General features: G+C 40.4%; 1 protein-coding gene across 3 annotated transcripts in view; it reads left to right on the top strand.

Moving 5' to 3' along the window:
- ARHGEF2 (Rho/Rac guanine nucleotide exchange factor 2) overlaps positions 1-27,324 on the top strand; it is a 918,648-nt gene that overhangs the window by 476,363 nt on the left and 414,961 nt on the right. For all 3 annotated transcript variants that reach the window (XM_053704543.1, XM_053704550.1, XM_053704538.1), the window contains exon 4: positions 2,021-2,168. In XM_053704543.1, the coding sequence (XP_053560518.1) occupies positions 2,021-2,168 (148 nt within the window). The remainder of the gene's footprint in view (positions 1-2,020; positions 2,169-27,324) is intronic.

Below are 27,324 nucleotides of genomic sequence, written 5' to 3'. Positions count from 1 at the left end.
CATGGACTCTTGCCAATATGAAAGAAATTAATTTATCAGGTAAGTTCTTACATGAATTATGTTATTTTGTCTGCTATTTCTGTCATTTAAATCTGAAAATTGTAGTTTTTGCACTTGCCCAGAGATGCTAAAATTCATTCAATGCATTTAAAAATCCTGCTACATGGTGCACAGTGATTGGCTGATCAGTGCAGAATGTTGTTTATATCTGTCCCTAATTGGCCACAGCAAAGAGGATAATATTGACATACTCAAGATGGTTTGTATGGCTCATTTCCTTGTGTCTCTTTATAACATGTAGGGAAACTGTTAAAATTATATACATTAATATGATAAATAGCCATTATAAAAATAAATAAAATAACTAAGAGAGGAATTTGTACCTCTCAATAACACAATAGAAGAATTCACCAGCCTCCAATCTCTCTTCATAAAACTGGACCTCTATTAGTGTTGCAGAATGGTCCAAATAATACAAGTATAGGACAATGTTTCAGCCATAACACGGCCCGGTCATGTTATGGCCTGCAATGTTGTCCTATGCTTGTGTTGTTTAGATCCTTCTCTAACTAATAAAGCTCTGTTTGTGGAGATTGGAGGCTGGTGTATTTTTCTAATGTGATGCAGTAATATAATGACATACAGGTGTATAGTAAGTTGCAGAACTATAACAACATGCAAATACCAAAAACAACATATGGGTATAGTAGCAAGAATAGAACATAAAGTCATATATTCACATATAGATATTATACCATCTAGAAAAATGCAACCTAGGGTTGTTATAACACAGCAATATAATTGCACCATAGCTATAAGATAATGGGTATATAATGTATGCCGGCATATAATAACATATAGAAATGTAATAATAACATGCTGAGAGTTCTATCTCTGATAAATATAATAGCAAGGATGGAAATAACAAACTGAATAATATTCTAGCACATTAAAGAGATATGAAACTTAAAATTTTTCTTCCATGATTCAGATAGAGATGTGATTTTAAACAACTTTCTAATTTACTTCTATTATCACATTTTATTTGCTCTTTTGTTATTTTTTGTTGAAAGGCAGAGACGTATGCTTAGGAGCCAGCCCATTTCTGAAGCACTACATGGCAGCAGTTTTGCAAGAACGTTATCCAGTTGCAAGAGCACTAGATGGCAGCACTATATTTTGCCATGTAGTGCTCCAGTTGCCTACCTAGGTATCTCTTTAACACACAATATCATGGGAAAGAAGCAAATTTGATAATAGAAGTAAATTGGAAACTTTTTCTTAAAATGGTATACTCTGTCTGAATCACAAAAGAAATGTTTTGGTTTTCATATCCCTTTAAGTGACAATAACAAAGCTATATAATGCAGAAACATAATAATGAACGGACGTGACTCCCCCTGCCCCCACGCGCGCACACATTATGCACCCAGTGATCTGTTTGGTCTGTTTCACCTACTTCTGCAAACAGTCGTGTTGCAGGAAGCAGGCGAGATGGATGTAACTTGCAGACTCACTCGCTGGGGTATATCGGTGTCAGCTACAGATATACCCACACAGATTACTGGCCAGTAGGTCTTTCCTGAAGGGATCACTCTTTCTAAGAAAATCCAGTACATTTGGAATCCTAAACTGTAGTCTCTAGATGGGGAGGGGTTTAGTTTGGGGCTTAGTTGTAGTTTTGTAATTAAAGTTTACTTGAGAGAGGAAGCTAGTGGTTTGACTTGTTCTGAGAATGTCAGAGAGAAAGCAAATGTTCAGAGGTTTGTGAGTGTCAGCTGTCAGCAGGTGTTTAACAATTCTTTTGTTTTTTACTGCAAAAATATTATTGTGTTAAATAAAATAAGTACTTCAGAGCTCATTATGTCAGGCTAGTGCTTGTGTGTGAATATTTCTTCTCCATACTACACCAGAGCAATGTATTAGAGCAGTAAAAGGCAACACAACCTACTGTATGGCTTGCTATGGAAACCCAGGGATTGTGCCTTTGTATATCAGTTTGTTCACATCTCTATTGCAGCATCAGCTTAAGGGGCTTAGACTCAGAAGACATAGAAGGAGACATGGGGAACCAGAGGGACCCCCGCCGAACTCCCATAATCCGTAGCACAGATGAGCTGGAGTCCTTGCTGTCCCTGCGTGGGGAGGATCTAGAAGTCACTCAAGAGGTAAGGCCTGAGCTATTGGTTATATAGTGCATTTGATTTATTTCAACAATTGATAGTAAGAAACATACTGATTGTCCCCTTCATCCCACTTATGTCCGTCATATTTGTGTTTTATATCCTGAGAGACCAAACTGACTATATACACTTATGAAATATTCATTTATTTTCCATTAATATCCAGGACAAAGGAAACAACAACACACACCTACTTCTAGTGAGATTTTAATCGAATTGTATTATGGTATATACTTATGCAAAAAGCTTACAAACTACTACTAGCTTTTATAAAAGATCTTACATCAGTAATCGCACAGGCTAGAGGTGTAATGGGAAGCCCTATGTCAGTTTCATTGCCATACAGTTTTATAATGGGAAACTCTCCCCCAAGGAACTTAAAGTGTAGTGTTATAAGGGTTGTTTGCTTCAATCCAGTAATGGTCCAGAAGTATATTGGGGATCAGTTTGCATAAATTACATTGTTTTAATGGTAGGCTTGACCTTTATGAGTCTTTAGTCAAGTGAGTTATGCTTTTATCTAGAATAAGATGCTAAATTCATTTTAGAGATATCTTTATTTAATCAGTCCTGGACTGATGGTATGTACACTTAGGGAGAACTCACATTCCTTATAGGCTATATTAAGTATAGAGCAATGAGATTGTGACAGAGATACGCTGTTTAAAATATAACCTTTATTAAGATGATTAAAAAATGTAAAACATACACACTTAAAAACACAAATGAGTTAAAGCTGGTAGTTCTAAGCAAGTCTGCTCGTTAGTGAAATACACATGTGAATTAACGAGTAGAAAAATGATGTTGCTAAATGGAGGTAGAATATCTCATATCCCAGAACAACAGAGTTAAGTAATAACATTATTGTATTGTTTGCTAAGCTTATTTGTCTGCAATATCAAAATTAGGCTCTTTAAATGCCAACTGTTTAAATACATTCGGTTATATTCACTGCTACCATTGAAGAGACAAATGTAATCATTAGAATATTATATGCTGCATTCGCTGGCTCCCTGTGTAACTGCTCTCATTGAAATACTGCTCAAGAGACTAGCTTATTCACCTCTGCTTACAAACATGGACATCTAGAGATATAAAATGTTACACATTCCAACACACCTAGTTATAAGTTAACAGTGGGCACGCGCATACATTCGCAGCGTGTCCAGTTAGAATATTATTATCAATGTTGGTTTGTGTTAAGCAGATTCACCAGCAACTCATTGCACATTAAAATCTACACAGATTCCCTCCTGTCCCCTGACATGTTTTGCCACTGACTGGCTTTCTCAAAGGGTGATGACTCTTTATGGGCCAGCTGACTCCTCCTATTATTATCTTTTGACCAATCCAAATGAATCTCACCTTAGCCACTCACAGTCTGGATGTCATTACCAATTCTTGCTACATGACCCCTTGTTGGATACATTTTTACTACATTGTTGCAATTACATATCCTTTAATTTGCATGAATGCTTATTTATGAAGACTTATATTCTCGTTATTTATAAGATCAATATCAATTCTACATGGACTTATTTTAATAATGGTCATTATGTTAATACTAACTTTCGCCTAGATTACGAGTCTTGCGTTAGCCTTAAAAAGCAGCATTGAGAGGTCTCAACGCTGCTTTTTAACGGCCGCTGGTATTACGAGTCTGGCAGGTACAGGTGTACCGCTCACTTTTTTTCCGCGACTCGAACATATCCCGAATCCACTTACGTCAATTGCGTATCCTATCTTTTATGGGCTAACGCCGTAACATAAAACTCTTAACTAAAGTGCTAAAAAGTACACTAACACCCATAAACTACCTATTAACCCTTAAACCGAGCCCCCCCCCCACACACATCGCAAACACTTAAAGTTTTTAACCCCTAATCTGCCGACCGGACATCGCCGCCACTTAAATAAATATATTAATCCCTAAACCGCCGCACTCCCGCCTCGCAAACACTAGTTAAATTTTATTAACCCCTGATCTGCCGTCCCTAACATCGCCGACACCTACCTATATTTATTAACCCCTAATCTGCCGCCCCAACGTCACCGCCACTATATTAAATGTATTAGCCCCTAAACCTAATTCTAACCCTAAACCTAACACCCCTTAACTTAAATATTATTTAAATAAACGAAATAAAATTACTACAATTAAATAAATTATTCCTATTTAAAACTAAATACTTACCTATAAAATAAACCCTAAGATAGCTACAATATAACTAATAGTTACATTGTAGCTATCTTTGGCCTAGATTTAGAGTTCGGCGGTAAAAGGGCTGTTAACGCTCCGCGGGCTTTTTTCTGGCCGCACCATAAATTTAACTCTGGTATCGAGAGTTAAAACAAATGCTGCGTTAGGCTCCAAAAAAGGAGCGTAGGGCATTTTTACCGCAAATGCAACTCTCGATACCAGAGTTGCTTACGGACGCGGCCGGCATCAAAAACGTGCTCGTGCACGATTCCCCCATAGGAAACAATGGGACTGTTTGAGCTGAAAAAAAACCTAACACCTGCAAAAAAGCAGCGTTCAGCTCCTAACGCAGCCCCATTGTTTCCTATGGGGAAACACTTCCTACGTCTGCACCTAACACTCTAACATGTACCCCGAGTCTAAGCACCCCTAACCTTACACTTATTAACCCCTAATCTGCCACTCCCGCTATCGCTGACCCCTGCATATTATTATTAACCCCTAATCTTCCGCTCCGTAAACCGCCGCAACCTACGTTATCCCTATGTACCCCTAATCTGCTGCCCTAACATCGCCGACCCCTATGTTATATTTATTAACCCCTAATCTGCCCCCCACAACGTCGCCGACACCTACCTACACTTATTAACCCCTAATCTGCCGAGCGGACCTGAGCGCTACTATAATAAAGTTATTAACCCCGAATCCGCCTCACTAACCCTATCATAAATAGTATTAACCCCTAATCTGCCCTCCCTAACATCGCCGACACCTACCTTCAATTATTAACCCCTAATCTGACGACCGGAGCTCACCGCTATTCTAATAAATGTATTAACCCCTAAAGCTAAGTCTAACCCTAACACTAACACCCCCCTAACTTAAATATAATTTTAATCTAACGAAATAAATTAACTCTTATTAAATAAATTAATCCTATTTAAAGCTAAATACTTACCTGTAAAATAAACCCTAATATAGCTACAATATAAATTATAATTATATTATAGCTATTTTAGGATTAATATTTATTTTACAGGTAACTTTGTATTTATTTTAACTAGGTACAATAGCTATTAAATAGTTAAGAACTATTTAATAGTTACCTAGTTAAAATAATAACAAATTTACCTGTAAAATAAATCCTAACCTAAGATATAATTAAACCTAACACTACCCTATCAATAAAATAATTAAATAAACTACCTACAATTACCTACAATTAACCTAACACTACACTATCAATAAATTAAATAAACACAATTGCTACAAATAAATACAATTAAATAAACTAGCTAAAGTACAAAAAATAAAAAAGAACTAAGTTACAGAAAATAAAAAAATATTTACAAACATAAGAAAAATATTACAACAATTTTAAACTAATTACACCTACTCTAAGCCCCCTAATAAAATAACAAAGCCCCCCAAAATAATAAATTCCCTACCCTATTCTAAATTAAAAAAGTTACAAGCTCTTTTACCTTACCAGCCCTGAACAGGGCCCTTTGCGGGGCATGCCCCAAGAAGTTCAGCTCTTTTGCCTGTAAAAAAAAACATACAATACCCCCCCCCCCCCAACATTACAACCCACCACCCACATACCCCTAATCTAACCCAAACCCCCCTTAAATAAACCTAACACTAATCCCCTGAAGATCTTCCTACCTTGTCTTCACCATCCAGGTATCACCGATCCGTCCTGGTTCCAAGATCTTCATCCAACCCAAGCGGGGGTTGGCGATCCATAATCCGGTGCTGAAGAGGTCCAGAAGAGGCTCCAAAGTCTTCATCCTATCCGGGAAGAAGAGGCGATCCGGACCGGCAACCATCTTGATCCAAGCGGCATCTTCTATCTTCATCCGATGACGACCGGCTCCATCCTGAAGACCTCCACCGCGGACCCATCTTCTTCCGGCGACGTCCAACTGCAGAATGACGGTTCCTTTAAGGGACGTCATCCAAGATGGCGTCCCTCGAATTCCGATTGGCTGATAGGATTCTATCAGCCAATCGGAATTAAGGTAGGAATATTCTGATTGGCTGATGGAATCAGCCAATCAGAATCAAGTTCAATCCGATTGGCTGATCCAATCAGCCAATCAGATTGAGCTCGCATTCTATTGGCTGTTCCGATCAGCCAATAGAATGCGAGCTCAATCTGATTGGCTGATTGGATCAGCCAATCGGATTGAACTTGATTCTGATTGGCTGATTCCATCAGCCAATCAGAATATTCCTACCTTAATTCCGATTGGCTGATAGAATCCTATCAGCCAATCGGAATTCGAGGGACGCCATCTTGGATGACGTCCCTTAAAGGAACCGTCATTCTGCAGTTGGACGTCGCCGGAAGAAGATGGGTCCGCGGTGGAGGTCTTCAGGATGGAGCCGGTCGTCATCGGATGAAGATAGAAGATGCCACTTGGATCAAGATGGTTGCCGGTCCGGATCGCCTCTTCTTCCCGGATAGGATGAAGACTTTGGAGCCTCTTCTGGACCTCTTCAGCACCGGATTATGGATCGCCAACCCCCGCTTGGGTTGGATGAAGATCTTGGAACCAGGACGGATCGGTGATACCTGGATGGTGAAGACAAGGTAGGAAGATCTTCAGGGGATTAGTGTTAGGTTTATTTAAGGGGGGTTTGGGTTAGATTAGGGGTATGTGGGTGGTGGGTTGTAATGTTGGGGGGGGGGGGTATTGTATGTTTTTTTTTACAGGCAAAAGAGCTGAACGTCTTGGGGCATGCCCCGCAAAGGGCCCTGTTCAGGGCTGGTAAGGTAAAAGAGCTTGTAACTTTTTTAATTTAGAATAGGGTAGGGAATTTATTATTTTGGGGGGCTTTGTTATTTTATTAGGGGGCTTAGAGTAGGTGTAATTAGTTTAAAATTGTTGTAATATTTTTCTTATGTTTGTAAATATTTTTTTATTTTCTGTAACTTAGTTCTTTTTTATTTTTTGTACTTTAGCTAGTTTATTTAATTGTATTTATTTGTAGCAATTGTGTTTATTTAATTTATTGATAGTGTAGTGTTAGGTTAATTGTAGGTAATTGTAGGTAGTTTATTTAATTATTTTATTGATAGGGTAGTGTTAGGTTTAATTATATCTTAGGTTAGGATTTATTTTACAGGTAAATTTGTTATTATTTTAACTAGGTAACTATTAAATAGTTCTTAACTATTTAATAGCTATTGTACCTAGTTAAAATAAATACAAAGTTACCTGTAAAATAAATATTAATCCTAAAATAGCTATAATATAATTATAATTTATATTGTAGCTATATTAGGGTTTATTTTACAGGTAAGTATTTAGCTTTAAATAGGATTAATTTATTTAATAAGAGTTAATTTATTTCGTTAGATTAAAATTATATTTAAGTTAGGGGGGTGTTAGTGTTAGGGTTAGACTTAGCTTTAGGGGTTAATACATTTATTAGAATAGCGGTGAGCTCCGGTCGTCAGATTAGGGGTTAATAATTGAAGGTAGGTGTCGGCGATGTTAGGGAGGGCAGATTAGGGGTTAATACTATTTATGATAGGGTTAGTGAGGCGGATTCGGGGTTAATAACTTTATTATAGTAGCGCTCAGGTCCGCTCGGCAGATTAGGGGTTAATAAGTGTAGGTAGGTGTCGGCGACGTTGAGGGGGGCAGATTAGGGGTTAATAAATATAATATAGGGGTCGGCGGTGTTAGGGGCAGCAGATTAGGGGTACATAGGGATAACGTAGGTGGCGGCGCTTTGCGGTCGGAAGATTAGGGGTTAATTATTGTAAGTAGCTGGCGGCGATGTTGTGGGGGGCAGATTAGGGGTTAATAAATGTAATATAGGGGTCGGCGGGGTTAGGGGCAGCAGATTAGGGGTACATAAGTATAACGTAGGTGGCGGTCGGAAGATTAGGGGTTAAAATTTTTAATCGAGTGGCGGCGATGTGGGGGGAGCTCGGTTTAGGGGTACATAGGTAGTTTATGGGTGTTAGTGTACTTTAGGGTACAGTAGTTAAGAGCTTTATAAACCGGCGTTAGCCAGAAAGCTCTTAACTCCTGCTTTTTTCAGGCGGCTGGAATCTTGTCGTTAGAGCTCTAACGCTCACTGCAGAAACGACTCTAAATACCGGCGTTAGAAAGATCCCATTGAAAAGATAGGATACGCAAATGGCGTAGGGGGATCTGCGGTATGGAAAAGTCGCGGCTGCAAAGTGAGCGTTAGACCCTTTAATCACTGACTCCAAATACCAGCGGGCGGCCAAAACCAGCGTTAGGAGCCTCTAACGCTGGTTTTGACGGCTACCGCCGAACTCTAAATCTAGGCCTAAGGGTTTATTTTTATTTTACAGGCAAGTTTGTATTTATTTTAACTAGGTAGAATAGTTATTAAATAGTTATTAACTATTTAATATCTACCTAGCTAAAATAAATACAAATTTACCTGTAAAATAAACCCTAACCTAAGTTACAATTACACCTAACACTACACTATAATTAAATTATTTACCTAAACTAAATACAATTAATTACAATTAAATAAACTAAAGTACGAAAAAAACCAAACACTAAATTACAGAAAATTATAAAATAATTACAAGAATTTTAAACTAATTACACCTAATCTAATCCCCCTAATAAAATAAAAAAGCCCCCCAACATAAAAAAAATCCCTACCCTATACTAAATTACAAATAGCCCTCAAAAGGGCCTTTTGCGGAACATTGCCCCAAAGTAATCAGCTCTTTTACCTGAAAAAAAAAATACAATACCCCCCCCAACATTAAAACCCACCACCCACACACCCAACCCTACTCTAAAACCCACCCAATACCCCCTTAATAAAAGCTAGCACTACCCCCTTGAAGATCACCCTACCTTGAGACGTCTTCACCCAACCGGGCACAAGTGATCCTCCAGACGGCCTGAAGTCTTCATCCGATCCGGGCAGAAGAGGACCTCCAGACGGCCAGAAGTCTTCATCCAGGCGGCATCTTCTATCTTCATCCATCCGGAGCGGAGCATCCTCTTCAATTGGATCAGCCAATAGGATTGAACTTCAATTCTATTGGCTGATTGCATCAGCCAATAGGATTTGTCCTACCTTAATTCCGATTGGCTGATAGAATTCTATCAGCCAATCGGAATTGAAGGGACGCCATCTTGGATGACGTCATTTAAAGGAACCTTCATTCTTCAGTTGGACTTAGTTTGAAGAAGATGCTCCGCTCCGGATGGATGAAGATAGAAGATGCCGTCTGGATGAAGACTTCTGGCCGTCTGGAGGTCCTCTTCTGCCTGGATCGGATGAAGACTTCTTGCCATCTGGAGGATCACTTCTGCCCGGTTGGGTGAAGACGTCTCAAGGTAGGGTGATCTTCAAGGGGTTAGTGTTAGGTTTTATTAAGGGGGGATTGGGTGGGTTTTAGAGTAGGGTTGGGTGTGTGGGTGGTGTGTTGAAATGTTGGGGGGGTATTGTATTTTTTTTTACAGGTAAAAGAGCTGATTACTTTGGGGCAATGCCCCGCAAAAAGCCCTTTTAAGGGTTATTTGTAATTTAGTATAGGGTAGGGATTTTTATTATTTTGGGGGGCTTTTTTATTTTATTAGGGGGATTAGATTAGGTGTAATTAGTTTAAAAATTTGTAATTATTTTGTTATTTTCTGTAATTTAGTGGGTTTTTTTGTACTTTAGTTTATTTTATTTTATTGTAATTAATTGTATTTAGTTTAGGGATTTAATTTAATTATAGTGTAGTGTAATTGTAACTTAGGTTAGGTTTTATTTTACAGGTAAATTTGTACTTATTTTAGCTAGGTAGTTATTAATTAGTTCATAACTATTTAATAACTATTGTACCTAGTTAAAATAAATACGGACTTGCCTGTAAATAAACCCTAAGATAGATACAAATAAACTATTAGTTATATTGTAGCTAGCTTAGGGTTTATTTTATAGGTAAGTATTTAGTTTTAAATAGGATTAATTTATTTAATTGTCGTAAATTTATTAAGATTATTTAAAATTATATTTAAATTAGGGGGGATGTTAGGGTTAGACTTAGGTTTAGGGGTTAATAACTTTATTATAGTGGGGGCGGCAGATTAGGGGTTAATAATTGTAGTTAGGTTGCGGCGACGTTGGGGGCGGCAGAGTAGGGGTTAATAAATATAATGTAGGTTTCGGCGATGTTGGAGTCAGCAGATTAGGGGTTCATAAGTATAATGTAGGTGGTGGCGGTGTCCGGAGTGGCAGATTAGGGGTTAATAATATAATGCAGGTGGCGACGATGTCGGGGGCGGCAGATTAGGGGTTAATAAGTGTAATATTAGGGGTGTTTAGACTCGGGGTTCATGTTAGGGTGTTAGGTGTAGACGTAAAATGTATTTTCCCATAGGAAACAATGGGGCTGCGTTAGGAGCTGAACGCTGCTTTTTTGCAGGTGTTAGGTTTTTTCAGCCGACTCAGCCCCATTGTTTCCTATGGGGAAATCGTACACGAGCACGTTTAGCCAGCTTACCGCTGACTTAAGCAGCGCTGGTATTGAGGTGAGATGTGGAGCTAAATTTTGCTCTCCGCTCACTTTTTTTGCGGCTAATGCCGGGTTTAGAAAATCCTGTAATACCAGCATTGTCTTAAGTGAGCGGTGAGAAAACAAATGCTCGTTAGCACTGCAAGCCTTACTGACAAAAACTCGTAATCTAGCCGTTTGTTTACATTTTATTATGTTGGAAGATGATGTACTTATATTTTAAGTATCGTGAAATTTGTGTGATGAATGTTTACATGTAAAGTGTAACTTCTAACAAATCCTAACAATTTTTAATGGTGAGTTCCGTGATTACAATTAAAATTTGTGTTCCTTACCGGGTATTAATGTGAACATTGCAATCGTGATTTCAATACTTATCCTAATTCATACAATAATAGGCAGTATGGGGGTATTGGATCCCTATTAGTGTAAATACTCTTAATAGGGTACGTAATGTACTGTGTAACTATATCTTTAAGCTAATTGTGCAGTGCACTTAGTGCATCTATTATAAGCATTCCATCTTCAAACTGACTCATTATTGCGTCGTCTATTTATTGTGCCCAAATATAATATATTTTTTACTGTTATAATTATAGTGTTAACAAGTTTCTTTTAACCTGACTCTCCCTGTGCTTGTCGTTATTTGTATACAGATCTTATATTGTTTCTAGGTAGATTATACTACTTTTTTAAAATATAGAGAGACTATGCCTGATTTTTCTATGTAGAAGAGTATCAGGTTGGGGGCATTATCAGGTAGTGTGTTTTTGAATCCTTGTCATCTCTAGTGATATATTCTTACTTATATATTTCATTTTCGTCTTCTTTATTTCCGATATAATGGATTTGTATTCTAAGCATTATTACAATTTAGGAGTTGAATACAATCACTTTATGTTTATGTTGTTGTCATCTATTTGTATTTATTGGGTATCATGTTTCTAAAATTTCTAATGTACACCATTGAGTTTCTGTGTGGTTATATTCCTATACTTTCTGATTACTTAGAGATAGGAGAACTAGTTATTGTGTTCATTTAGTCCATGGGGCTGGACTGAATTTAGCAGGTAGATCCATCTGCTTTTATTCTGCAGCATTATTTTCTCTATATCTCCTCCTCTTATTCCTAAAATGTTTTTTTTGTAATCCACAACGTTGTAAACCATCAACTTTAGATTGATGGTACTTATAGAAATGATAAGCTACTGAGGTGACTGTTTTCTATTTTCTCTTGTTAAGTGTATCCAGTCCACGGATCATCCATTACTTGTGGGATATTCTCCTTCCCAACAGGAAGTTGCAAGAGGATCACCCACAGCAGAGCTGCTATATAGCTCCTCCCCTCACTGCCATATCCAGTCATTCTCTTGCAACTCTCAACTAAGATGGAGGTCGTAAGAGGACTGTGGTGTTTTATACTTAGTTTATTTCTTCAATCAAAAGTTTGTTATTTTTAAATGGTACCGGAGTGTACTGTTTATCTCAGGCAGTATTTAGAAGAAGAATCTGCCTGCGTTTTCTATGATCTTAGCAGAAGTAACTAAGATCCTTTGCTGTTCTCACATATTCTGAGGAGTGAGGTAACTTCAGAGGGGGAATAGCGTGCAGGTTTTCCTGTAATATGGTATGTGCAGTTAAAATATTTTTCTAGGGATGGAATTTGCTAGAAAATGCTGCTGATACCGAAGTAATGTAAGTAAAGCCTTAAATGCAGTGATAGCGACTGGTATCAGGCTTATTAATAGAGATACATACTCTTATAAAAGTGTATTTTAAAACGTTTGCTGGCATGTTTAATCGTTTTTTACATATGTTTGGTGATAAAACTTATTGGGGCCTAGTTTTTTCCACATGGCTGGCTTGAATTTTGCCTAGAAACAGTTCCCTGAGGCTTCCCACTGTTGTAATATGAGTGGGAGGGGCCTATTTTAGCGTTTTTTTGCACAGCAAAAATTACAGACACAGACATCCAGCTTCTTCCTGCATGATCCAGGACTTCTCTGAAGGGCTCAAAAGGCTTCAAAAGTCGTATTGAGGGAGGTAAAAAGCCACAGTAGAGCTGTGGCAGTTGTTGTGACTGTTTAAAAAACGTTTTTGTCATTTGTTATTCCGTTTTTGGTATTAAGGGGTTAATCATCCATTTGCAAGTGGGTGCAATGCTCTGCTAACTTATTACATACACTGTAAAAATTTCGTTAGTGTAACTGCATTTTTTCACTGTTATTTCAAAATTTGGGAAAATTTGTGTTTCTTAAAGGCGCAGTAACGTTTTTTATATTGCTTGTAAACTTGTTTTAAAGTGTTTTCCAAGCTTGCTAGTCTCATTGCTAGTCTGTTTAAACATGTCTGACACAGAGGAACCTACTTGTTAATTATGTTTGAAAGCCATGGTGGAGCCCCATAGGAGAATGTGTACTAAATGTATTGATTTCACCTTAAACAGTGAAGATCAGTCTTTATCTATAAAAGAATTATCACCAGAGGGTTCTGTCGAGGGGGAAGTTATGCCGACTAACTCTCCCCACGTGTCAGACCCTTCGCCTCCCGCTCAGGGGACGCACGCTAATATGGCGCCAATTACATAAGGGACGCCCATAGCGATTACCTTGCAGGACATGGCTGCAATCATGAATAATACCCTGTCAGAGGTATTATCTAGATTGCCTGAATTAAGAGGCAAGCGCGATAGCTCTGGGGTTAGGAGAGATACAGAGCGCGCAAATGCTGTTAGAGCCATGTCTGATACTGCGTCACAGTATGCAGAACATGAGGACGGAGAGCTTCAGTCTGTGGGTGACATCTCTGACTCGGGGAAACCTGATTCAGAGATTTCTAATTTTAAATTTAAGCTTGAGAACCTCCGTGTATTGCTTGGGGAGGTATTAGCTGCTCTGAATGACTGTAACACATTTGCAATTCCAGAGAAATTGTGTAGGCTGGATAGATACTATGCGGTGCCGGTGTGTACTGACGTTTTTCCTATACCTAAAAGGCTTACAGAAATTATTAGCAAGGAGTGGGATAGACCCGGTGTGCTCTTTTCCCCACCTCCTATATTTAGAAAAATGTTTCCAATAGACGCCACTACACGGGACTTATGGCAGACGGTCCCTAAGGTGGAGGGAACAGTTTCTACTTTAGCAAAGCGTACCACTATCCTGGTTGAGGACAGTTGTGCTTTTTCAGATCCAATGGATAAAAAATTGGAGGGTTACCTTAAGAAAATGTTTATTCAACAAGGTTTTATTTTACAGCCCCTTGCATGCATTGCGCCTGTCACTGCTGCGGCGGCATTCTGGTTTGAGCCCCTGGAAGAGGCCATCCAGACAGCTCCATTGAATGAAATTATTGACAAGCTTAGAACGCTTAAGCTAGCTAACTCATTTGTTTCTGATGCCATTGTTCATTTGACTAAACTAACGGCTAAGAATTCCGGATTCGCCATCCAGGCGCGTAGGGCGCTATGGCTTAAATCCTGGTCAGCTGACGTGACTTCAAAGTCTAATTTACTCAACATTCCTTTCAAGGGGCAGACCTTATTCGGGCCTGGCTTGAAGGAAATTATTGCTGACATTACTGGAGGCAAGGGTCATACCCTTCCTCAGGAAAGGGCCAAATCAAAGGCCAAACAGTCTAATTTTCGTGCCTTTCGAAATTTCAAGGCAGGAGCAGCATCAACTTCCTCCGCTTCAAAACAAGAGGGAACTGTTGCTCATTCCAGACAGGCCTGGAAACCTAACCAGTCCTGGAACAAGGGCAAGCAGGCCAGAAAGCCTGCTGCTGCCCCCAAGACAGCATGAAGGAACGGCCCCCTATCCGGAAACGGATCTAGTGGGGGGCAGACTTTCTCTCTTCGCCCAGGCGTGGGCAAGAGATGTTCAGGATACCTGGGCATTGGAGATCATATCTCAGGGATATCTTCTGGACTTCAAAGCTTCTCCTCCACAAGGGAGATTTCATCTTTCAAGGTTATCAGCAAACCAGATAAAGAAAGAGGCATTCCTAAGCTGTGTGCAAGATCTCCTAGTAATGGGAGTGATCCATCCAGTTCCGCGGACGGAACAAGGACAGGGATTTTATTCAAATCTGTTTGTGGTTCCCAAGAAAGAGGGAACCTTCAGACCAATCTTGGATCTAAAGATCTTAAACAAATTCCTCAGAGTTCCATCATTCAAAATGGAAACTATTCGGACCATCCTACCCATGATCCAAGAGGGTCAGTACATGACCACAGTGGACTTAAAGGATGCCTACCTTCACATACCGATTCACAAAGATCATCATCGGTTCCTAAGGTTTGCCTTTCTAGACAGGCATTACCAATTTGTAGCTCTTCCCTTCGGGTTGGCCACTGCCCCGAGAATTTTTACAAAGGTTCTGGGCTCACTTCTGGCGGTTCTAAGACCGCGAGGCATAGCGGTGGCTCCGTATCTAGACGACATCCTGATACAGGCGTCAAGCTTTCAAATTGCCAAGTCTCATACAGAGATAGTTCTGGCATTTCTGAGGTCGCATGGGTGGAAAGTGAACGTGGAAAAGAGTTCTCTATCACCACTCACAAGAGTCTCCTTCTTAGGGACTCTTATAGATTCTGTAGAAATGAAAATTTACCTGACGGAGTCCAGGTTATCTTTAAGATTAAAGATTAGAGAACTGGCACTAGATATAGTGTATAGAGGAATAAATGGATAATGAATCCGGTGCTACCCTAAAATATGTATAAGTAGAGATTGACAGGTAAGAGAACCTAAAGTTAAGGGTTTAATATAGCACTCATTCCTACTAATGTTAGTTATATAAAAAATTGAATTTTTATTACTTAAAGTTAAAATAATAAAGGGGATTCACCCCTTATTGTACCCGCTAACTCGCTGTACACCTTGCCCCCCTGTTTCCTGGCCGATAGCAGCTCCCTCGGCTTCAGGTGACAGGGACAAGGGACAGCAATTAAAACCAATATAAATGTGCACCGAGGTGCTTACAAATTCCACAAACGCGTTTCGGCTGTGTAAATCAGCCTTTATCAATGTGTAAGAGCAAACCGAGGCCCGGGTGCCACCCTCTTATATAGTGCTAACACAAACTGTCTCCACCAATCCACTTCGGCCTTTGACAACGCCCCTCACCGCACCAATAGGACACTGTGCATTCGAGGCGTATCCTAATGCATGCATTTGATAGGATAGCCTGGAGCGGCTTCGTCTCTGCTGGTTTTTGATTGGTGGCGCATAATAACAACTTGTACTCGATCAATAAACAAATACAATTCCTTGCATTAAAACATATTTGGTTATTTGTAATGTCCATCGTCTCATGATACTCACTAGCTGAAATCATCATTGCTATATATGACTGTTCGATTTTAAGTCTGTTAGCGAATGTATGTTGCAATTCAGTGTTAGGCTGTCCTGTCTGCACGAATAGTCGTAATCTGATTAAGCAGACTTTATCATTATTCTGTGTTCATGCATATGGTAATACATAGTCATTAATCACAGACAGTATATTACCTTTGACATATATGCACTGCATGTATCAGGATTTTCAAACAAAGGAAAGGAGAATTACTCTCACTGACATTTAGCTCTATATCACAGTGGTATTATTGTTCTTAATGCTTCATTTCGATGCTTTGAGTCAGATCTATTAACTGGTGGACAGAGTATTGCCTAGCTGGAGTATAAAGACAAATATGTTTATATCATCTCTTAGGTAAAGATGTATAGTACTCCTGTTATAATCTTAGCATATTATCTTAGTATGGTAAGACTTAAATAATTACTTACAAACATAGATAGATAATCCACACATATTAGTATTAGTATGAAAATACATATACATTGTGTTTAGAATTAATTGTATATGCTGTTTATGAACGGAGGCTGTTTATGAGAGTAGTTGTTAAATTATAGTCGTAGTTGGCAACTAACAGGGGAGAACAGATAACGCACTATGGGCGGCACATTTAAGACAAAACAACTTGTTACTTATATGCATGATGTACTATATGAGTGTTGATTTTATATTGACAGTATTAATCATCTTGTATTCCCTTTCGAGCATTGTAGATGTGTTTAGTTGTCATTGATTGTTATTTAAACTAAAATCAACTTTTTCATTTAACATTTATACTACATCATAAAGTATTGTTTTAAATACAGATTCTGAAAGATAATAAGATTCCTCTTCCTCCTACTTTACAAAAAAACCCAATAATTATTTGCTTCATTCATTCCGTGTGTCAAAACTTCTAAATGCTTGCCGTGTCCTTCATTCCATTCCACGCCCGTCAGTGGCTCAGTGCATGGAAGTAATCGGCTTAATGGTAGCGGCAATGGACATAGTGCCATTTGCACGCCTGCATCTCAGACCGCTGCATTTATGCATGCTAAGTCAGTGGAATAGGAATTACTCAGATTTGTCCCCTCTACTAAATCTGGATCAAGAGACCAGAGATTCTCTTCTCTGGTGGCTTTCTCGGGTCCATCTGTCCAAGGGTATGACCTTTCGCAGGCCAGATTGGACGATTGTAACAACAGATGCCAGCCTTCTAGGTTGGGGCGCAGTCTGGAACTCCCTGAAGGCTCAGGGATCGTGGACTCAGGAGGAGAAACTCCTCCCAATAAATATTCTGGAGTTAAGAGCAATATTCAAGGCTCTTCTAGCTTGGCCTCAGTTAGCAACACTGAGGTTCATCAGATTTCAGTCGGACAACATCACGACTGTAGCTTACATCAACCATCAAGGGGGAACCAGGAGTTCCCTAGCGATGTTAGAAGTCTCAAAGATAATTCGCTGGAGTCTCACTCTTGCCACCTGTCAGCGATCCACATCCCAGGCGTAGAGAACTGGGAGGCGGATTTTCTAAGTCGTCAGACTTTTCATCCGGGGGAGTGGGAACTCCATCCGGAGGTGTTTGCTCAACTGGTCCATCGTTGGGGCAAACCAGAACTGGATCTCATGGCGTCTCGCCAGAACGCCAAGCTTCCTTGTTACGGATCCAGGTCCAGGGACCGGGAGCAACGCTGATAGATGCTCTAGCAGCTCCTTGGTTCTTCAACCTGGCATATGTGTTTCCAACGTTTCCTCTGCTCCCTCGACTGATTGCCAAAATCAAACAGGAGAGAGCATCAGTGATTCTGATAGCGCCTGCGTGGCCATGCAGGACCTGGTATGCAGACCTAGTGGACATGTCATCTCTTCCACCATGGACTCTGCCTCTGAGGCAGGACCTTCTAATACAAGGTCCTTTCAATCATCCAAATCTAATTTCTCTGAGACTGACTGCATGGAGATTGAACGCTTGATTCTATCAAGGCATGGCTTCTCAGAGTCAGTCATTGATACCTTAATACAGGCTCGGAAGCCTGTCACCAGGAAAATCTACCATAAGATATGGCGTAAATATCTTTATTGGTGTGAATCCAAGAGTTACTCATGGAGTAAGGTTAGGATTCCTAGGATATTGTCCTTTCTCCAAGAGGGTTTGGACAAAGGCTTATCAGCTAGTTCTTTAAAAGGACAGATCTCTGCTCTGTCTATTCTTTTGCACAAGCGTCTGGCAGAAGTTCCAGACGTCCAGGCATTTTGTCAGGCTTTGGTTAGGATTAAGCCTGTGTTTAAAACTGTTGCTCCCCCGTGGAGCTTAAACTTGGTTCTTAAAGTTCTTCAGGGAGTTCCGTTTGAACCCCTTCATTCCATTGATATTAAACTTTTATCTTGGAAAGTTCTGTTTTTGATGGCTATTTCCTCGGCTCGAAGAGTCTCTGAGTTATCTGCCTTACATTGTGATTCTCTTTATCTGATTTTTCATTTAGACAAGGTAGTTCTGCGTACCAAACCTGGGTTTTTACCTAAGGTGGTTTCTAACAGGAATATCAATCAAGAGATTGTTGTTCCATCATTGTGTCCTATTCCTTCTTCAAAGAAGGAACGTCTTTTGCATAATCTGGACGTAGTCCGTGCCTTGAAGTTTTACTTACCGGCTACTAAAGATTTTCGTCAAACATCTGCCCTGTTTGTCGTTTACTCTGGACAGAGGAGAGGTCAAAAAGCTTCGGCAACCTCTCTCTCCTTTTGGCTTCGGAGCATAATACGCTTAACCTATGAGACTGCTGGACAGCAGCCCCCTGAAAGGATTACAGCTCATTCTACTAGAGCTGTGGCTTCCACCTGGGCCTTTAAAAATGAGGTCTCTGTTGAACAGATTTGCAAGGCTGCGACTTGGTCTTCGCTTCACACCTTTTCAAAATTTTACAAATTTGACACTTTTGCTTCTTCGGAGGCTGTTTTTGGGAGAAAGGTTCTACAGGCAGTGGTTCCTTCCGTTTAAGTTCCTGCCTTGTCCCTCCCATCATCCGTGTACTTTAGCTTTGGTATTGGTATCCCACAAGTAATGGATGATCCGTGGACTGGATACACTTAACAAGAGAAAACATAATTTATGCTTACCTGATAAATTTATTTCTCTGGTAGTGTATCCAGTCCACGGCCCGCCCTGTCCTTTTAAGGCAGGTCTAAATTTTAATTAAACTACAGTCACCACTGCACCCTATGGTTTCTCCTTTCTCGTCTTGTTTCGGTCGAATGACTGGATATGGCAGTGAGGGGAGGAGCTATATAGCAGCTCTGCTGTGAGTGATCCTCTTGCGACTTCCTGTTGGGAAGGAGAATATCCCACAAGTAATGGATGATCCGTGGACTGGATACACTACAAGAGAAATTAATTTATCAGGTAAGCATAAATTATGTTTTTTTCTAGATCTTTGGCTGCGTTTTTTATATTACGAAGATGTTCTTGCAATCTAGTCCGTAATTTACGTGACGTCATTCCTACATAGATCTTTGGGCATTTGCACTGTAGTACATAAATAACCCCTGTTGTGTTGCAGTTTATAAATGACCATATAGTATGTATTTTGTCAAATCTATCTTTAATTGATACAGTTTTTTTCAGATGTTTACAACTAATGCAAGATCCACATGGTAAATTTGTTTTTGATGTAGTTTTCTTTTCTTTTACAAGATATGACGAGTCCACGGATTTCATCTTTTCTTATGGGATATCGCCTCCTGGTCAGCAGGAGGAGGCAAAGAGCACCACAGCAGAGCTGCTATATATAGCTCCTACCTTCCCTCCCACCCCAGTTATTCTCTTTGCCTTTGTTAGTGATAGGAAGAGGCAGAGTGAGGTGTTAGTTATAGTTTCTTCAATCAAGAGTTTATTATTTTTAAAGTGGTGCCACAGTTTGCTACTTTGTTCTGGGGTTTAGCCTAGACCAAATCAATCTCTTCAGTGCAAAATGAGAAGCATTTGGTGGCTTCAAAGCAATGGGAACTTGTGGGACATTATTCTCACTGCGCCTCCCATATACTGTTGCTACCCTATGCAGGGGAAAATCTGAGGCATCTTACTCTGGGTTTCCTTGTTCTCCTCAGGTCCATGTGAGCCGTGGGACTTCACACACCTGGGAACTGCCTTTGCTGTCGGCAGCTGGAGGTAAGTGCCATTTTGTATTCTTGGGCTTAAGAAAAGATAAGGGCTCAAAAAGACACTGGCCACTCTATTTGGGAATAACAGCCCTTAGAGAGAGAAGGGGCTCTTATTCTGGTATATCTTTTTCTCCTTACAGAGGAGACATTTTTAGACAGTTTATGGAATAGACGGTAACGTTTTTCTACTTATGGCTGTAGAAAGACCTGTTCTTCCGGCTGTTACATAATGCCGCACGGGTGATGTCTTGGTTATGTTTTTCCCTTGGGGTTACAATAATCTAAGGGTAAATTTATATAAAGCTTTGAGTGCTTCAAATTCCCTTGTTACTCTCATCTCCTGGTGATAACATGAGACATGCTGACCGGGAGACTGTGTGTCGCAACTATCTTTCCCTTATGTTATTGGATATGCGGTATTAAGGGGTTACTTGAGATCATGTTTATTTAATACAGACATTGAGGTCTCAGTTATGCAGCTCACATGTTGTTGTTACGCTAGTGTATTGGGCACTTTGTTTCATCTCCCGGCGGTTAAACATGGCGACCGGGAGATAACTGTGTGAGTCTAACGAAGGGCGGTCCTTAGGGACGCACTTTGCGCGCCTTTTTATCTCCCGCTTTGTTATACATGATGCCGGAAGATGCCTTCTGCGGCGATGCCCGCGATTGACTTATGGGAACAGTTATTGAGATTATCTCCCGGCGGTTCTCTAAATGCCGCCCGGGAGTTTTCTCTGTTGTGTCTCCGTCCTTGGGGGCGCATAGTGTATTCAGTGTTTCTCCCAGCGTTTTTTTGTTAAACAATATGCCGATCGAGGAGATCTGTTTGGTGCTATCCAAATGTGTACCGTTTCTCCCTTATCGGTCACAGATGGGAAGGGGCTTATTAAACATATTTTGCGTTATTGCAAGCTTCGTTACCGACAGAAATGAGTCGGATTGTGTACTACTTTGCCCTGTTGCAGTGGGGTCCCAGTGTTTGCACATCATGCTCAGAGGGGATATTGCTGAGGGCTGTGCTGACCTAGCACCAAAATTGCACAATCGTTTTGCTAGTTTTGGTGTTAACATATGTTATTCTTTTTAAGATTTAAATAATCAGTTAAGTTAAAGGGACAGTATCCTGTTTACTTTGTAAACTTTATCTAAAGGATTGAGGCTGTTTATGTGTTACTTCATACTTTGGGACATAAGGATGGTACCAAGACACAGAGAAATAAGTTACTTTGGGACTTAAAGAGACAGTAACGTTTGTTCTATGTATATTATAATAGATTCTTTTCAGCTGTTTGTTTGTTGGTTCATCCTTTTGTAACTGAGGGTGCAACAAATACTCTTAAAAATAGAGGAATATGAAATTTGAGGGGCTCCTTATGACACTATGTTCATCAAGGGTTGCTATTGCAGCCGGCAAATTGCTTTGGTACCGTTACATGTGCAGCTGCTTATTGGTTTTATCCTCTTAAGTCTGAGACTTATTTAAAAAAAAAAAAAACTTTTCAGTCAGCTGATTCATTTTTTACTGATGCTTCCCATCAACTTACCAAATTGGCGTCTAAGTGTTCAGGGTTTTCCATCTTAGCATGCAACACACTTTTTGATTGAAATCTGGGTCTGAGGATGTTTTCTTCCCAGCCTAGTCTTTTGGCTACCTTTTACAAGGGGGAAGGCCTTGTTCGAACCTGACTTGAAGGCAGTTTTTTTCTGGCTCCTCTGGGTCATCTCCTCCCTCAGGATAAGATGGGGTTCACTCAGTCTTTCATCTTTCTGAGAATGATAAAATGAGCAGCGCTTTGAGACACTTATAGGTGATTAGCCGTGCTTCACCAGTACCCAATTCATGCATGCATAAAGTGCACCTGTCTTGTGCGATAATTTTTTCTGTTCATGGACTACCACCTTTGGTTTGTGTTTTTTTCCTTGGGTCTATCCACCATGCACAGAATCTTCACAAAGGATTCTGGGATCTTTACGGGCGGTTATAAGGCCGCGTGACATTGCAGTGGCTCCTTATCTGGATGATATACTGCTAGCAAGGTCCTATACCACAATTGTGCTTTCCTTCCTAAGAACCCACGGGTGGAAGGTAAACGTGGAACATGTTTTTCCTGGAAATTGTATTCACTTTATTCTGTGAAGATCTTTCTGAAGGTCAGAACGTTAAGAATTCTGAATACGTGTCGAGTCATTCCGTCCAGTTCCCGTCCGTCAGTAGCTCAGCACACAGAGGTAATAGGATGGCTGGTGGCGGCGATGGCCATTGTACCATCTGTACTGTTTCGTCGCAGACCTCTGCAAGGAGCATGCTCAGGCAGTTGAATGGAGATTAATGTGGCTCCATAGCTCAGGGGTTAGTGCACTGGTCTTGTAAACCAGGGGTCGTGAGTTCAGATCTCACTGAGACCTTGTTTGAAATGTCTCAATCGGATCTGTCTTCTTATTATTTCTAGATCTACAGACTAGGGAGTCTATTCTATGGTGGTTGTCACTGGCTTTTCTGTCCCAGGGGACATGCTTCCACAGACCCTCGGGGGTAATAGTGACAACGGGTACCAGTCTGTTAGGTTGGGGAGCTGTTTGGAACTCCCTAAGGGTTCGGGGTGTGTGGACTCAGTCTTTTCAATGCATTTCAGGCTCAGTCTCCGTTGGCTTCCGTCTGGTGCTCCAGATGACAGTCGGGCAGAATTTCGACTGTAGCTTGTATCAATCATCAGGGAGGAACAGGAGTTCCTTAGTGATGACATGAGAAGTCAAGATCATTCAGTGGGCGGAAGGCTCACTCTTGTTATCTGTCGACAATCCATATCCCAGGTGTGGAAGACTGGGAGGTGGATTTTTTTGAGCAGTCAGACGTTTCATTTAGGGGAATGGGAATTCCACCCGGAGGTATTTGCCAACCTGATTCTCAGAGGGGGCAGGCCGGAGCTGGATCTTATGGTCTCTAGTCAGAATGCCAAGCTCTTGAGATATGGATCCAGGTCCAGGGATCCTCAGGCCACAGTGTCTTGGTCGTTCAACCTAGCTTATGTGTTTTCTCCGTTTGCTCTCCTTCCCCGGGTGATAGCTCGAGTCAAACAGGAGAGGGCTTTTGTGATTCTCATCGCTCCTGCGTGACCTCGCAGGACTTGGTATGCTAATTTGGTGGGCATGTTATCTCTGCCACCATAGAAGTTTCCATTGAGGCAGGACCTTCTCATTCAGGGACCCTTCCATCGTCCGAATTCTAATTTCTCTGCAGCTGCCTGCTTGGAGATTGAACGCTTGATTTTATCTAAGCGAGGGTTCTCTGATTCGGTCATTGATACCTTGATCCAGGCACGTAAGCCTGCTACTAGAAAGATTTACCATAAGATTTGGTGTAAATATCTTTATTGGTGTGGATCCAAGTGTTACCCATGGAGTAAGTTTCGGATTCCTAGGATTTTATCTTTTCTCCAAGAAGGATTGGAGAAAGGGTTATCAGCAAGTTCTTTAAAGGGACAGATTTCTGCTTTGTCTATCTTGCTACACAAGCGTCTGGCAGATGTTCCAGATGTTTAATCTTTTTATCAGGCCTGTGTTTAGACCTATTACACCTCCTTGGAGTTTGAATTTAGTTCTTAATGTTCTTCAAGGGGTTCCGTTTGAACCTATGCATTTCATAGATATTAAGTTATTATCTTGGAAAGTTTTATTTTTGGTTGCTATTTCTTCTGCTCGCAGAGTTTCTGAGCTTTTGTCATTACAATGTGATTCTCCTTATCTTATTTTCCATTCAGATAAGGTAGTGTTGCGTACCAAACCTGGGGTTCTTCCTAAGGTTGTTTCCAATAAAAATGTTAATCAGGAAATTGTTGTTCCTTCATTGCGTCCTAATCCTTCTTCTAAGAAGGAGCGTCTGTTATATAATTTGGACGTGGTCTGTGCCCTGAAGTTTTACTTGCAGGCGACTAAAGAATTTGTTGTCTTTTCCGGGAAACGTAGGGGTTAGAAAGCTACGGCTACTTCTCTCTCTTTCTGGCTGAAGAGTATCATCCGTCTTGCATATGAGACTGCTGGACAGTAGCCTCCTGAAAGAATTACGGCTCATTCCACTAAGGCTGTGGCTTCCTCATGGGCATTTAAAAATGATGCTTCTGTTGAACAGATTTGCAAGGCTGCAACTTGGTCGTCTCTACATTTGATAATTTTGCCTCGTCCGAGGCTGTTTTTGGGACAGGTTATTCAAGCAGTGGTGCCTTCCGTTTAGGTTCCTGTCTTGTCCCTCCCTTTCATCCGTGTCCTATAGCTTTGGTATTGTATACAATAAGTAAGGATGAAATTGTGGACTCGTTATATCTTGTAAAAGAAAAGGAAATTTATGCTTACCTGATAAATGTATTTATTTTACGATATGACGAGTCCACGGCCCACCCTGTCATTTTCTAAGACAGATCTTTATTTTTGTTAAACTTCAGTTACCTCTGCACCTTGGCTTTTCCTTTCTCTTCCTAACTTCGGTCGAATGACTGGAGTGGGAGGGAAGGGAGGAGCTATATATATGCTGTGGTGCTCTTTGCCTCCTCCTGCTGACCAGGAGGCGATATCCCATAAGTAAGGATGAAATCCGTGGACTTGTCATTTCGTAAAATAAATAAATTTATCAGGTAAGCATAAATTTCCTTTTTATCCCCTAGAGGAGAGCCTCCGTTCTCTGGGGTTCTGTTTCCTCTGGGGTGAGGATGTCTCCATGGTCCATACTGTCATGGAGATTCGTGCTGGAGCTTCTGAGGCTCTATTGCATTTTCTCTGGTCCTCCCCTATGGATTCTCTAGGAGTTCCTATTGTTCGAGTTCTTGGGTTGGCACCTGAGTTCCGTTGGGAGTCCATCTTTTTCCGTCCCCTTTTAGGGTCTGGTGTTTGTTTGTTTTTTTGTTCCCCTGTTTTTCAGACCTAACAGCCAGCTGTAGAGGCCTGTGGGTTACTTTGCTGCATAGAAAGCGGATGGTTGCAGTTTGAAATCAGTCGCAACCGTCTGCACTTTATCGGTGTGTTGGCAGATTTTTACCAAGACTCTATGTTTGCCTTTGGGCCCTTGTGGTATGATGAGCCCTTTTGAGGTTTCTGTGCTTCTCTATGTTCAGGATATGGAGTAGGGCTGGCAGATTTTTGGTTACTCCTGAGCTGGGTCCACTTAGTGGATGTTCTTCAGTTTTACTACTGAAGTCATCCTGGTATGACTGTAGTGTCTGGTGTTGATCCAGGGGCTTGCCTTCGGGGTTTGCTGCACGTATATCGGTTTCTGAAGACAATATTTTAAGTTCCTTGAGGACTCTGTCTTCAGTTTTCTTTAGGGTGCGGTTACACTATCTTGTGTCGAAGTTCTTCTCTGTGTCGGATTCCTGGTTTTATCCTTGTGGTTTCTATACATCTAGGGTCTGGTCGTTGCATCCCCTTGATCTCGCATCTGGCTTCGGTCTATGTGAGTTTGACTTGGTTCTTGGTATTTTCCTTTTTTGGAAATTGTTATACCCATTTTTTTGGGTTTTCGGGGAGTCCTTATTTTCCCCCCATCTCTTTCCCTTTTGGGGAGTTTGTGTTAGCTGATACCCTTCTCTGGTAAGGGGTGTGTTGTTGAGGACCGCTTTCTGAGCGACGGTGTCTCCTGGAGGCGTGCTGGCTCAGCTGTCTTCTTTCTGCAGTCTCTAGCAAGGCTTGTGGACTATCTGTGGGTCAGTGTCCTTGGGGGCCTTTTTTCTTTTCCAAATTTTCTCGGCTTTGGACGAAGCAGGCCTGGTGCCCTCAGAATGGGCCACCTTTTATACCCTCCCGATTGTGTGTTCAGTGTCCTCTATAGCTTTCTGTATTGTTTTCCCAAAAGTAATGAATGCAGCTGTGGACTCTTTCCATTTATGAAGAAAAACATAAATTATGCTTACCTCCCTTATACTTCCCGTCCGTTTTTTTCTGGGGGGCATCTGTTATTTTTTTCTGGCACCTTTTCACCCTGGTATTTCTTCTACTGTTCCTTGTTCCTCGGCTGAATGACTGGGGGATGAGGGAAGTGGTAGGAGTATTTAAGCCTTTGGCTGGGGTGTCCTTGCCTCCTCCTGGTGGCCAGGTTCCTATTTCACAAAAGTAATGAATGCAGCTGTGGACTCTTTCCATCTGAAAAAAAAGAAAAGAAAATTATCAGGTAAGCATAATTTATGTTATTTAGTATTTTTAAAAAGGATTCAATTTCTTGTTTTATGCCTTCCCATATGAACAAGTTATCATCAATGTACATTAGCCAGAGTGGGATATGTTTAGTATATTCTTCGTTGGTATCTGTGAAGACTGTATTTTGCTCCCATTAGCCTAAGAATAGATTTGCATAAGTCAGTGCAGAATGTGAAAAGATGTTTGCGCTATAATAAAGTTACTAAAGACACAGTGCAAAACAGGGAATCCCTATGTTCCCAAAGAAATGTGAAAGAAGAGGATTTCTCTTAGAAAAGAGAAAAATGTACTATGCGCTACTATAAGCAGCTGAATTAGTAAGCAAGATGACAATAATAATGTGTATTAACAAGTATAAAATAATGTGCATATGCGAATATAAGGTATAAAATGTGTATGCCACAATGTGAACAAAAATAAGAAGTGGATAATCACATAAAGTGTCATGTATTTAGGGAGTGGGTAATCACATAAAGTGTGGTGTATTTATAAACACATATAGTTAATAAACACCTGGAGTTAATAAACACTAAAAATAAAAAGTGTGTATAAAAGTGGGTTTGATACAAATGTGGCCCAAATGAAGTTGGATATTGATACAATTTAATAAACAAAGTAATTAAACTACAATTTTAAAAAAAATGACACATACAATCATACAGACAAAATATCAACAGGGAATTGATATAAGCATAGTATCAACAATAATCCTATTTAGATAAAAAAAAAGTAAAATAAAA

Source organism: Bombina bombina, chromosome 1, assembly GCF_027579735.1.
Source record: "Bombina bombina isolate aBomBom1 chromosome 1, aBomBom1.pri, whole genome shotgun sequence".
Classification (NCBI taxonomy): Eukaryota; Metazoa; Chordata; class Amphibia; order Anura; family Bombinatoridae; genus Bombina; species Bombina bombina.
This window is presented reverse-complemented; position numbering and strand designations above follow the sequence as displayed.